We start from the raw sequence: 12803 nt of genomic DNA, 5'->3' as shown, positions 1-12803 counted from the left end.
CCCTGAGTAATTAATTTTGTTTTAAAAACTATCATACAGTAAAATCGACTCTTTGGTGTATAAAGTTTCATGAATTTTAACCCATATAGATTTATGTAACCACTACCCCAGTACAGATACAGAACATGACTATAGCTTTTGAGATTTTTTCCAAAGTGTTTCATATCCTTGTTGCAAAACACTTTTAAAAATTAAAAAAAAAGACTTAGAAGATAACCATGAAGATACAAATTAACAAAACTGGCTTTTTGTGCAAATCTCGGCAGTCTCCAGTCCCTCTAGGTCTTGTCTGGGCCATTTTTGCTGTTGACTGTGCAGATTATCTCTTTCCACAAAAGTCATCAGGCATCAGCTTGAGAGTTGGGGCATTCTTTCAAGCTAAAGGCCCATGTCACAGGCACAAACTTCAGCATTCCTCATTTGGTCCTTTTTTATATTACCTTCCAGAACTTAATTTCCCCAACTATTTCCTCTATTTGCCATTTTCTCTCACAAATGAAGAGAATTTTCAAATGAAGACCTGGAATACCAGCACCTTTTCACCCTTTCAGGAAAATTATTGGGGATACAGAGTTATTGAGAGAGCAACGGTGGAGCCTTCAGGACCCTAAACCTCTGATACAACAGTTCCTCCAGGTAAGTAATCTATCCCTTTCCCCACTCCATCCTCTCCACCTACCCAGCCTACCCGGCACCCCCTGGGAGGATAGACTTCTGGACCAAACTTCCGTCCTCCAAGAGTGGCCACCTCCCATCCGCCACCCGACCTCGTAGGCTTTCCCAGTTTAAGTAACTTGCGCTGACACACCGTTGTCACATCCGCTTTTCTGGGTGACTCAAGTCATTGCTATTTGCCTTTTCTTTCTAAGATGCTTTGGCTGTTGTGTTCTTTCTTCCCTCTGCTTTTAATTTGGGGAGGAGAAAAGCTAATGAATCAAGAATGAATCTCCTCTCCAGTAATCCTTTTATCCCTCCTTAAAGTTGGCTCTCTCGGTTCTCAAGTTCCGTAACTATCCAAGAAGTGCGGGGGCGGGACAGGTGGGGACGCATAATTACACCGAGACCTCAAGTTGGCATGTAAGGAATCACTTTGGTGGGAAGACTTTCCGAAGCTCCCCTGCAGCTTGCTGAGCGTTTCTGCTGCTGCCGCTCTACATTTTCTGCTCATTTCTTGATGCTGGCGCTTCGCGTTGCTCTGTCACTCCTAAATCTATTTTGTTACGGCCCTAGGTGCCCAAATCAGGGTAAATTCCACGAGATTCACCAGCGGTTTTCTTCCTGTCCAAGGTAAACACAGTAGGCAAAATGAGAAACCACCAAAGGATACAGGGGAGGGGGGGGAGAGAAAGGGATTCCCTCACCTTTTCCGGCACACTCCTCGTTAATTTCCACCAGGAGGAGGCGCGCGGCCCAGATCCCCTCAGCCTTCTTTTTTAAATCCCCCTACAGAGGGCTGCCAAGGTTGGCGGCGCGGCGGGAGACATCCCTCCGACAGACCTGGCTCTCCCCCGCCCCCCGGGTTGGTTTTTCCCAGCGGCGGAGGCTGGGCCAGCGGCTGGGGTGCGAGGAGAGTCGGCGCCCGCAGCGCGGAGCCGAGAAGTCGCCGAGACTCTGGTGGGACTCGGTTGTCTCCGGAGGTGACGGGTGCGGAGGTGAGCGGTGGGGAGCAAGCAGCGAGGGCGAAAACCCAGAGGCAGCGCCGGCCCCTTCCCATCCTCTGGAGGGAGAGTGGCGTAGGTCCAGTCCCACAGCCGCTTTGTTCGCGGCCTCTCCCCTCCTCTTTGGAGATGACTCGAACCCCCTCTGGAATCAGAGGGGCTCGCGGGGGCGCGGGCCGGGGGCCGGGGGAGCGGGCGGCGGCGACAGCTGTAAGGTCCTCCACTTCCTGCTAATCCGGGAAGGTACCAAAGGAGATCAAAAGACTCCTGTAACCTGAAACTTCCCTCTCATCCAAACCTGGACCGGGAGAGGTCCGGGCGGGGGCGGAGACCCCGGAAGGCAGGTCGCCAGCGGAGGCGGTGGGGGAAAGGAGCTGGGAGAGTGAGAAGTTTGGTCGGGAAGGCGCGGGGGATTAAGCGAGAAGTTAGACTCGGGGTACGAATCTGATCGGGAAAGGAGGAGGGCGGGAGGCTGGAAGGGTATATATAGTGTGGGCCTGGCAGAAGGAAGACTTTATGCTGGGTGTCTCGGGCCGCGCGCCCCTCTCCCGGGTAAGGATGTGCGTGGGACTGGGGGAGGCGAAACCTGGACGGACTTTTGGAAGGAGGTCTTGGGAACCAAGTGGGGACGACTTGGCTTGGAGAGTCCGGCTCCCGCACTCGGGGAGCTGCGGCCGCCGCCGTTCCTCACGCTTCTCTCCCGCCTGTCCCAGGTCCCGGAGCGGATCAAGCGCGAGGCGCCAACAAAAGAGGCAAGGAGGTGCCACCCGGGGGCCGCGGCAGGAAGAGGAGCGGGAGGAGGAGCGCGGAGCTGAGAGTCCCGACCCGGCGTGCGTACTTTCTGGAGGGAAGGGGCGGGGGAATCAACCCCGGGAGGGGAACGCCCGGTGGCGAGGGGTTTAGCCAAGTTCCGGCTGCGGCGGCCCTCCTCCGCTCCCACGAGAGGAAAGTTTTCTCCAGACGCTTCCGGCCGACCCGCGCCCTCCGGACCCAGTTCCCGAGCCTTCGGAGCGGGCGCCGTCCCAGCCCAGCTCCGGGGAAAGCCGTGCGCGATGCCTGGGGGGTGCTCCCGGGGCCCCGCCGCCGGGGACGGGCGGCTGCGGCTGGCGCGGCTGGCGCTGGTCCTCCTGGGCTGGGTCTCCTCGTCCTCCCTCACCTCCTCGGCGCCCTCCACCTCCTCCGCGTCGTTCCTGGCCTCCGCGGTGTCCGCCCAGCCCCCGTTGCCGGGCCAATGCCCCCAGCCCTGCGAGTGCTCCGAGGCTGCGCGCACTGTCAAATGCGTTAACCGCAACCTGACCGAGGTGCCCGCGGACCTGCCCTCCTACGTGCGCAACCTCTTCCTTACCGGCAATCAGCTGGCCGTGCTCCCCGCCGGCGCCTTCGCCCGCCGGCCGCCGCTGGCCGAGCTGGCCGCCCTCAACCTCAGCGGCAGCAGCCTGGAGGAGGTGTGCGCTGGCGCCTTCGAGCATCTGCCCAGCCTGCGCCAGCTCGACCTCAGTCACAACCCGCTGGTCAACCTCAGCGCCTTCGCCTTCTCCGGTAGCAACGCCAGCTTCTCGGCCCCCAGCCCCCTGGTGGAACTGATGCTGAACCACATCGTGCCCCCTGACGACGAGCGGCAGAACCGGAGCTTCGAGGGTATGGTGGCGGCTGCCCTACGAGCCGGCCAAGCGCTTCGCGGGCTCCGGCGCCTAGAACTGGCCAGCAACCACTTCCTGTACTTGCCTCGGGACGTACTAACCCAACTACCCGGCCTCAGGCACCTGGATCTGCGCAACAACTCTCTGGTGAGCCTAACCTACGTGTCCTTCCGCAACCTGACACACCTAGAAAGCCTCCACCTGGAGGACAATGCCCTCAAGGCCCTTCACAATGGCACCCTGGCAGAGTTGCAAAGCCTGCCCCACGTCAGGGTCTTCCTGGACAACAATCCCTGGGTCTGCGACTGTCACATGGCAGACATGGTGGCCTGGCTCAAGGAGACAGAGGTAGTGCAGGGCAAAGCCAGGCTCACCTGTGCATTCCCGGAAAAAATGAGGAATCGGGCCCTCTTGGAACTCAACAGCTCCCACCTGGAATGTGACCCTATCCTCCCTCCATCCCTGCAGACTTCTTACGTCTTCCTAGGTATTGTTTTAGCCCTGATAGGCGCCATTTTCCTACTGGTTTTGTATTTGAACCGCAAGGGGATAAAAAAGTGGATGCATAACATCAGAGATGCCTGCAGGGATCACATGGAAGGGTATCACTACAGATATGAAATCAACGCGGACCCCAGGTTAACCAACCTCAGTTCTAATTCGGATGTCTGAGAAACATTCGAGGACAGAACAGGGACAGCTGTGCATGAGATGTAGACTTAAGCTTTATTCTGTCCTAGGCTTGCTCCACTTCCACCCTCCACTATGGACACCACTGACCTTGACCGAAAGCAGTGAAGTGAATTTGCTCCCTTGTTATGTGAAGTTTCTTGGTGTGTCTTGTTAATGTAAGACGATGAAAAACTGTGCATAGTGTTTTATCCTTTTCTTGGAACTCAACTCGTGTGGAGGGATTTTTCAAGTTTCAGCATGAACGTGGACTCCTGGCTGTTTCTCTTAGTACAAATTCGAGGTGTAGCCAGTGTGCCCACACAGATAGCATTCAACAGAAGCTGCCTCAACTTTTTTGAAAAAAATACTTTATTCATAAATACCAGTTTTATTCTCATGTACTTAAATTGTGGAGAAAATAAATGCATTCCATAAACTGCCTGCAGATCTTAGCAAGCTCTTCAAAGTAACTCCATAGTACACAGGAGCACCTGCATCCGAGAGCATGCTTACATTTTACTGCCCTACCTATTACAAAAAAATAACTTGCAACTTCAGATAACTTCTTTGACAAAGTAAATTACTTTTTTGGTTGCAGTTTATATGAAACTATACTGAAGTTTTTTTATAAACTGCATTGAGATCCAACAGACTGAATTGTTAAGAAAAACTTCAATAAAGATTCTTAAAAGAATTAACAGTTGTGTTCAAGTTTGCTATTTGAAAAAAATAATTGGGGCAATGATGTCTTGGTTCTGATGGTAATTGAGGTATTAGTTGTAGCTGAAAATGAAAGTGAAGTAATGTCTTAAATAGACTTTGGAAATAGTTTTGAGATGGTGGATCCTTTCAGGACTTAAATAGAGAATTTGAATATTCACGTAATAGACTTCTCAGGGTCCCAAAGTTAATGCTATTCATGAAACAACTTTGTAAGAGCATTGTAAAGTTGGTGAGAGGGGAGAGTTCTGTATGATAAACAGCTCACAGTTTGGAGCTTTTTCAAGGCTAAGTTGTTAGAATGGAATAAAATTATTTACTTCATTAAACTTTCTATATGACATTGTTTTATGGGTTTTTAGAGCAGAGTATGAATCAAATACAATGCAAATGTTTTAAAATGAAATGTCTTAAGGACACAATATTCTAAAATAAAAGATTTAAAAATGTAAATTAAAAGAACATTTCCTAAGATCATGATGTAAATTGGAACTTAGATTTTCTTGAGAATATTTAAAAAAAAATTTTTAAATGGAACATACGTGGTCAGTAGTTTATCAGAGATCCTACTTGTATGTTTAAAAAACTGTTATGACAGGATATGAATTTGAGGAAATAACCAGAGATAAATGTCTACATCCATAAACAAGTGTCTCAATGAATCATAGGTTGTGTTCAGTTCATATTTAAGAATTGGGGAATATTTCAATTTTACCTAGGCTCTATATTAGTATATACACCTGTGTGAAGAATAAATCACATGTAGGTGTAAATAACAGCAATTGCTTAATCAATTGATACTATCGATAATGGACAAGATTTTTTTTTTAGTTTATTTGCCAATGAAGCCTAAAAGTAAATTCCATTACTCTCCAAGCTATTATATAAAGTGACATTAGCCATTATTGCTTAACATACAGTGTAGGTAAACTTGCATCAATAAGTCTTAGGGACTTCTTTCTCTTTAAATTGATTATGTTCTACAGTGTTTTATATTTGAAATAAAATTTACATTGCCGTATTTTTATAAATGAAATAGGACTGCAGTCCTTTAGGTTCTAGAGATCTTTACCTATTCCTTCTTTGAGTTAAATTGAGAAGTTTTCAAAATAGGGCTAAAAATTTATGAATCTCTTCCTTCTTTAGACTCTGTAGTCATAATACGAAGTTTTAACTAGATTAAGTTGGAAATATTATAGTATTTATTACTTATAGGAGATATTTCAGATCCTATAATTAATTACCCAAGGAAAGGTTAAATATATGGTACTTAATATTCCATTAAACATTTTAAGTGTTCACCAGGAATTCATAAACTGGCTGGCTGCCATTATTTCCTAGGAATGATGAAGGTATTAGCCTGCCAAAAATAGTGAAAACATCTAATAAATAAGGGCACATACACCATCTCAGAAATAAACTGCTAGACTTTGACTGGTACGTCTGCTGATTCTGTGGAAAACAAATTGTAATACTTATAGTCTATTTAGAAGAAGTATTTCTTCTTCATCCCATGATAATCTTAACAGTTAAAAACCGAGCTCTAGCTAAGATCCAGGAGAGCAGTAGATTTCATTAGTCTAGTTTTTCTCATTTACTCACTGAAGCAGGATCCGGAATAAAGTGAAGGTGTTTTTGCCTGTTAGGTGGATGGCTTTTTTGAAGTAACGATTTCTTGCTTTTTCATCCCCTTGCTTCTTCCCCTGTATGAACTTCCCAACTTGGTACTGCTCTCTTTTCTGTCACATCACTGCTTGCTATTCTCCAATACATGGCAATAGAACATTCTTCGGACAAAAAAAATTACTGTTTGGAAACAGCTGTTACTGTGCAGTCATAATACTCTAAGTCTAGAAACTCCTAAGACAGTCTGAGTTCCTTAGAAGATAGGTGCTACATAAATCCAATGAGTATAAGGGTATATAGGAAAAATGAAATAAAACTAAAAGTATCATAACTTTAAGTGTTTTAAACACTGATCTTTAGTACCATTATGCATTACTAATCCTAAAAACTTAAAGTAATCCATTTTAAAAAATTTATTTTATAAACTTGAAAATTTATTTAGAAAATTAAAGTAATGGTGATTAACATAACATAATAAAAAAAATTTAAGTATATTACCTACCAAAATAAGTTTTTGAGAAAAAAGTTTTGAGGAAAGTATATTTCCTCAGTTTGAAACAAAGCTGTTTCAGCAGAAACACCCTTCATTTATCCTTTACAAGTTTCATTTGAAGAAAGTTAGAAAAATACAAGCACTTGATAAATCCCTCAATTTAAAAAGCTATTAAAATGTCCAATAAATTTCTATTTAAAGTGCAAGATTATAAGATAATACACTATTTGACCGTGAATTATAACCATCCTCTCTGCATGGAACCATTCAGTTTGATACATGAATATATATATATATATATATACATATATATATATATATATATATTTCATCAATTTTGCTGCCCCCTGTGATTCAGTGGTGGCCTGTAGGGCACAGTCATACCTTATGGCTGATGGATTTTTCTGACAAATAGGGAGAGTTTGAAGCACAGTCAATAAAAATTTTTAAGGGAAAAGGAGCTATGTAGATTGATACTATCAATAATAGACAAGATTTCCTTTTTTTTCAGAAGTGGGGAAAGGATTGAAATAAATGAGTAAATCACAACTGGTAAATTCTTTTACATTATCTTGATTGGCAGCAAATGTGGATTATGCTCAGTATATAATTAGAAATAACATATCTTTGTTTTCTGTCTTTTTAATTAAAGTAGATGTAAGAAAAAAAGGCTCCAATGAACTGTGATTATTTCCTTAGGGATTCTGTTTTACTCTGCCCTTTTGGCCTAATGTTCCAATACAGGGCTTACCTTCTTGAGGACATTACTGGCTTTGCAGCTCTAGGTTGGGAGTCTTTCATATCATTTCTGCTTTCCATTTAAATGTTTTCTCCAAAGACTACACTAAGAGAGACAACCATGAGGCTTTGCAAGGTTAAAAACAATTTGGCATGTGCTTTCTTCCTGCTCCAAAATCCATTCAGTCATCCAGCCTTCAGAGAGCAGCACCATAAAGTGAAGACTGACATTTATTAGATGAGATTCAGGTTTCACTTTTATACTTGTGTGAGGATTTTTCATGGTAAAAGAGAGGGAAGGGAGGAAATTATATTTCTAGAAAATATATGAAAAATACCTTGACAATGTCTTTTTAAAATCTTTCAGTAATACTGCAGTGCTGCATTAGAAATAATTAAGAAAACATAATCTATATTGTCCAGGTGATCCTGTCTTCTTTGAGATGGAGAAAAACAGTCCTTTGAGGATGTTTTGTACAATTATTTTTCTGTTCTTGTCCTTATAAATGATTAAAAAATGCAAACTGGTTTCATTTGTGTTTTATCTTAAAACATTTTAGCAGCTCTAACTTGGTCATGGTTTAAAAAATCTAGATTTTTAAAAATATTTAATATGTGATTTATATACTTTTGACAGGAGTAAGAACTCAGTATTTCAAAATTGGAAGGGCTCTTAGATGTGTCAAGCCCAATTTTCTAGGCTACAGATGAAGAAACTGATAATTGTGACATAACATTATGTTACATAATGACAAGCAGGACTAGATCTCAGGGTTCCCAACTCTCCTTTCTCACGCTCTTTTCGCCACATGATGGCATTACTAATTACCTACCTTCAGATCTTTCAGTTCCCATGTCTAATATAAAAGGCAGTTGCTGTGAATATATTAGTTTTATCGTTTTTGCTTTGCACTCATTCAATATGTTTTGGTTTGATCTAAATTTCACTTCCATTGCGTTAAAAATTACCACGAGTCAGACCCCTCAATACGCCTTAAATATGTTTGAGATAATTTTTTTCATAGCAATAATATTACCATAAACCTCCTCTGAGTCTGTGATAGGAACTATTTTGGAAATTTAATGGTGGTATTTCTTTTGAAAAGAAAAATAAAACTCTGGGAAGCTGTGCTAGCTTGTGTAATTCTATCTTTAAAAAAATGAGTTAGCTCAGCTGATGAGAACATTAAACAAATGAGACCAAGTTCATGACCATGGAGACGGTCAATTTTGCATGCTCAGGTCTAGTCCCCCAGCCTGTGCCTGCTCCAGGTGCATGCTAGCACCCATTCTTTGAGGGCCTAGACCAAACGGAATCTAAATCAGTGCAAATCCCTATCACGCAGGAAAACCAGTGAGCTGATGGGCCAAATCCTGGCAGCCGTGCTGGTAATGTGTTAGTTTACTGTCTTGACCTACGCAGGACCAAACATGACAGTCCCTGTGTCCTCACTGTAGTATGTATACCACAGATCACAAAGGTTTCTCACTTACGTGAATTTTAAGAAAAATCTATCGTGAGTGCCTTTTAATGTATCACATGGGAAATTAGTTAGGTTTGCTTTGCTATTTAAAATGAAAATATGGCTTAAGGTTCAGGATCGCGATTACTCTGTCACAAACTTGTATGTAAATGTTTATAAGAAACAAATGCAGTTTATGTTTAGCGGACATTTTATGATAATAGGATTTATTTGTGGTTCACAGTTTAATGTGGTTAATGTAAGTTTAATGTGGTTCACAATTTAATGTGGTTAATGTAAGAATACAGTTGTTTCTAAGGAAGTAGAGCCTTAAAATAGGACTCCCTGTAATACTTTTTGTGTAAAGTAAATATTTAATAATATGTTTTAAAGAAACTGAAGATGTTATCAAGATAGGCTTTTTTTAAAAATGGAATTTTATAAATTTCCCTACTTCTCTAACCCCATAGTCCTATTCTACTTCTGTGTCTTCTCCCAGGGAGAACCATGATACACATTTCAAGGTGACTATTTGCACACAGGAAAACTGGACTGACTGAAACATTAGGTGGGTCAATTAGCAAATATACATTTCTTTGTATGAGATAGCTTCTGTATTAAAATACAGTTAGTGAACTGTTTTCAAAGAGGACTTTATCTTTCACTTAGACATTCTGCCGTTATTCTTACAGGTCATGGCAATCACATGGCTATTAAACATTTAAGGGACATTTTAAAATTAACTCATGCATGTTTCTTGTAGAATATTTAAAAAACACAGGGGAAAACACCATGAGTTATCCTATCACTACAGAAAAAAGGCCTCAATATTGAGATAAACTGCCATTTGTTTATATCACATTGTATCTTGCCTTTTTACTTCCAGTGTTGTCAACATTCCCCAGTATCATTAAAAACAATTTTATATCTGGTTTTAAAGTACACAGGCAATCACATATTTTACACATACAGGACATTTTTGAAATTTTAGCTAAGGTTCTAATGAACAGTGCTGTACCTCCCTGTGTTTCTACAGCTTTCATTTTTCCCTTCAAGTAGATACTTGAAGGAGAATTACTGCATCAGAAGGTATAATATCTTTTTTCTAACCCCTAAAAATATTTTTGGTGTCTATCTAAATTAGGAATATTAAACATAGACCAGCATAGTTCACTATGTATTTTAAATCTCACATCAAACTTTTTACAGAGTGTTGAATGGTCTGTGAACAGGATTTTGAACAGAAAGAAACCTTAAGTTGCCAATTAACTTGTCACTGTTTTTAATCCACAATGTCTTCTTTTTGTTAAAATAACAAAATTAGGGAACAGCTAAGCCCATAACCCAGTTGAAAGTGTCTGTGTGTGTCTGTGCGTGTGTGTGTGTGTCTGTGCACACATGTATTGGTTACAGGGTTGGGAGAGGTGGTGTGGGGTGTGGAGGAATATTGGAAATTAACTTAGCTAGTTACAAGTTAGCAAGCAGTTTTCAAGACAAACCGATCGATGTCTTTGCCTGAATTCTACTCTTTTTAGATGATTTGTATCTGCATATTTAGAATTGATTTAGATTGCATGCATGTGATTTAATTGTCCTAATCTTACTGTTAATTTACTTTAAAGTTTCAGTGAAGTCCTATGAACCATTTATTCAATAGATATTTATTAAATACTTTCTATATACCAGGCACTGTTGTTGCATTGGATTGAAAAATGAGTTTCTGACATAAAATTGTTTCTGATCCAGTAGAGGATAAGTATGATAACAGCTAGCATTTTATTGAGTGTTGAGTATGAATCAGACATAGGCAGAACCCTTCATATGTAAGATTTTATTTCTTCTCATTTGGGAAGGACTTGAGGCTTAGCGAGGAGAGGTAACTTGCCCACTGGCAAGTAAGTACCAAGAATCAGATGTGAGATATTCATTCATTCATTCATTCATTCATTCATTCATGTCTGTTTCCAGGGCGCATGGTCTCAACCCTTGAGCTTTAGGAGCAATAAGATGTGAATGACTATGTTATAGGGTAGAATATGATAAGGCACTACCAGAGATTCAAACATGGTGGTACAGGGTTCAAAGCAGGAAGAGAGTTTGTCTGGTTGAAAGACTCAGAAAAGGGTTTATGGAAGAGTTCACTTTTAAGATGACTTTGAAGAAGGGGCAAATAGAGGTGGTGAGTGGAAGAGAAAACTCAAGACAGAGGGAACAGCGTAAGCACAGAGAATGGAGGCAATTAAAGACCTAGTGTGTTCTGGCCACAATAACCTTTGAAGCATTATGTTTATAAGGAGTATGGTGGAAAGTGAGACTGGAAAGGTAAATCTGTAGCTATGATAAAGAGTTTCTATTTAATTCAGTGGACAGTGGGGGAGCTATCGGAGGTCTCTGAGCAGGAGGGTGAGACACACAACTGTGGTTGTCCTCAAGAGAGTAAGAAAATACCTCCTCCTCAAATTAGTTTTAATATCAAGACCAATGATCACACACATGCATCAAGAGGGTATGAAAAGGCTTATTACTCCCATAATGGGATTTTCTGGGAGCCCAGGGCATGGCTTTCTTTTCATAGTGATTAGGGGGTGGGGCCAGAGTGAGGGTTCTGGGTCTCTGTGGCTTTAACTACCCAGCAGATGCCAAGGGATGAAACTCAGGTATTTTTATGGGCTTGCCCAGATGTGGGGCAAAAAGTGGGAAGGGAGGGTATGGGGCTTGAACGTTGTCAGTATTCAGACATCACAAATGGAGTCAGATTCATTATAATTCACCACTGATGTTTGATGGATGGCTGAAATGTGCTATGTCTCATTTAATTGATTTTGAACTCATTTAAGTAAGCCATTATGACTCCCTATGAGGCTTAGAGCATGTGGCCATTAAGGTTTATTGGAGTTTCATTGGATATCTTATTCAGGAGTCTGTGGTGTGTACTTTGAGGAGAGAAATACATGCCTTGGTGGAATAACATCAATAATGTCTGGCACTCCGGAAGGAATAAGATGAAGCCTTTTATTTTGGCTTTAATATGGACAGGCATGCATGACCTTGATTTTTATTTTGGGTGTCTGAGGCAAGAAATTCCCACAGTTTTTTTAGCCCAAAAGAGGTAACCTTGGATAAGGAGTTGTTATTGCCATTGGTCTGAGTGGCCAGATAATTGGTAATGTCCCAAGATTCTGTAAAAACAGGCACATTGGACCAATTTTTGGCCAAACATCGTCTATTGCTAAGATGACTGCATAAAGTTTGGCCAGCTGTGCTGACCCTTGAGTCTTGTCCTTAACCAAGGTTGTCCTGATTGGAGATAGCATTCGCTACCTAGAGGGCTCCATCACATGTTATGGTGATCTTACCATAGGTGAAGTAAATGAACTCCCTTTTTTGATTACTCAGTTCATCCTGAGTTTCAATCAAATACACACATACTTTCTTCAGGTGGCCAGTGGGTCTGGGAGAGGAATGACTTTCTGTAGCACCATTACATCTGGCAAGAGACTAAGGTCCGGGGAAGCCAATTCCTCCTACAGAAGGCCAAGGTTTGGCTCTATCTTGTAAGTACCATTTCCATTTTATTTATTTATTTATTTCTTGTTATAGCACAACTTATATATTTCAAATGGACAAAAATTAGTATCCTTTAAAGTATCTTAAGATAAATTGCCTTTGAATGGGAGCTTCCTTTCCAGTACTTTGAGGTCTATAAGACGTATCTAGAAAATGTACTACTGTGGAAAATGACTGCTTAAATCAAATGGGGGGGAAGCGGGGGGACTGTGGTTTCTCTTTTTGA

At 42.0% G+C, this 12803-nt stretch overlaps 1 protein-coding gene across 1 annotated transcript; it reads left to right on the top strand.

Moving 5' to 3' along the window:
- Window positions 1-2467: 2467 nt before the first annotated feature.
- TPBG (trophoblast glycoprotein) lies at window positions 2468-4664 on the top strand. The gene has a single exon (XM_021693430.2). It carries the CDS (start codon window positions 2711-2713, stop codon window positions 3968-3970), a length of 1260 nt encoding a protein of 419 aa, XP_021549105.1. The 5' UTR covers window positions 2468-2710; the 3' UTR covers window positions 3971-4664.
- The last annotated feature ends 8139 nt before the right edge of the window (window positions 4665-12803 follow it).

Source organism: Neomonachus schauinslandi, chromosome 8 (assembly GCF_002201575.2).
Source record: "Neomonachus schauinslandi chromosome 8, ASM220157v2, whole genome shotgun sequence".
In the NCBI taxonomy this organism is placed as follows: Eukaryota; Metazoa; Chordata; class Mammalia; order Carnivora; family Phocidae; genus Neomonachus; species Neomonachus schauinslandi.
This window is presented reverse-complemented; position numbering and strand designations above follow the sequence as displayed.

Coding starts and splice junctions, on each gene's coding strand:
- TPBG (XM_021693430.2), top strand. CDS start 2,711: ATGCCTGGGGGGTGCTCCCGGGGCCCCGCCGCCGGGGACGGGCGGCTG.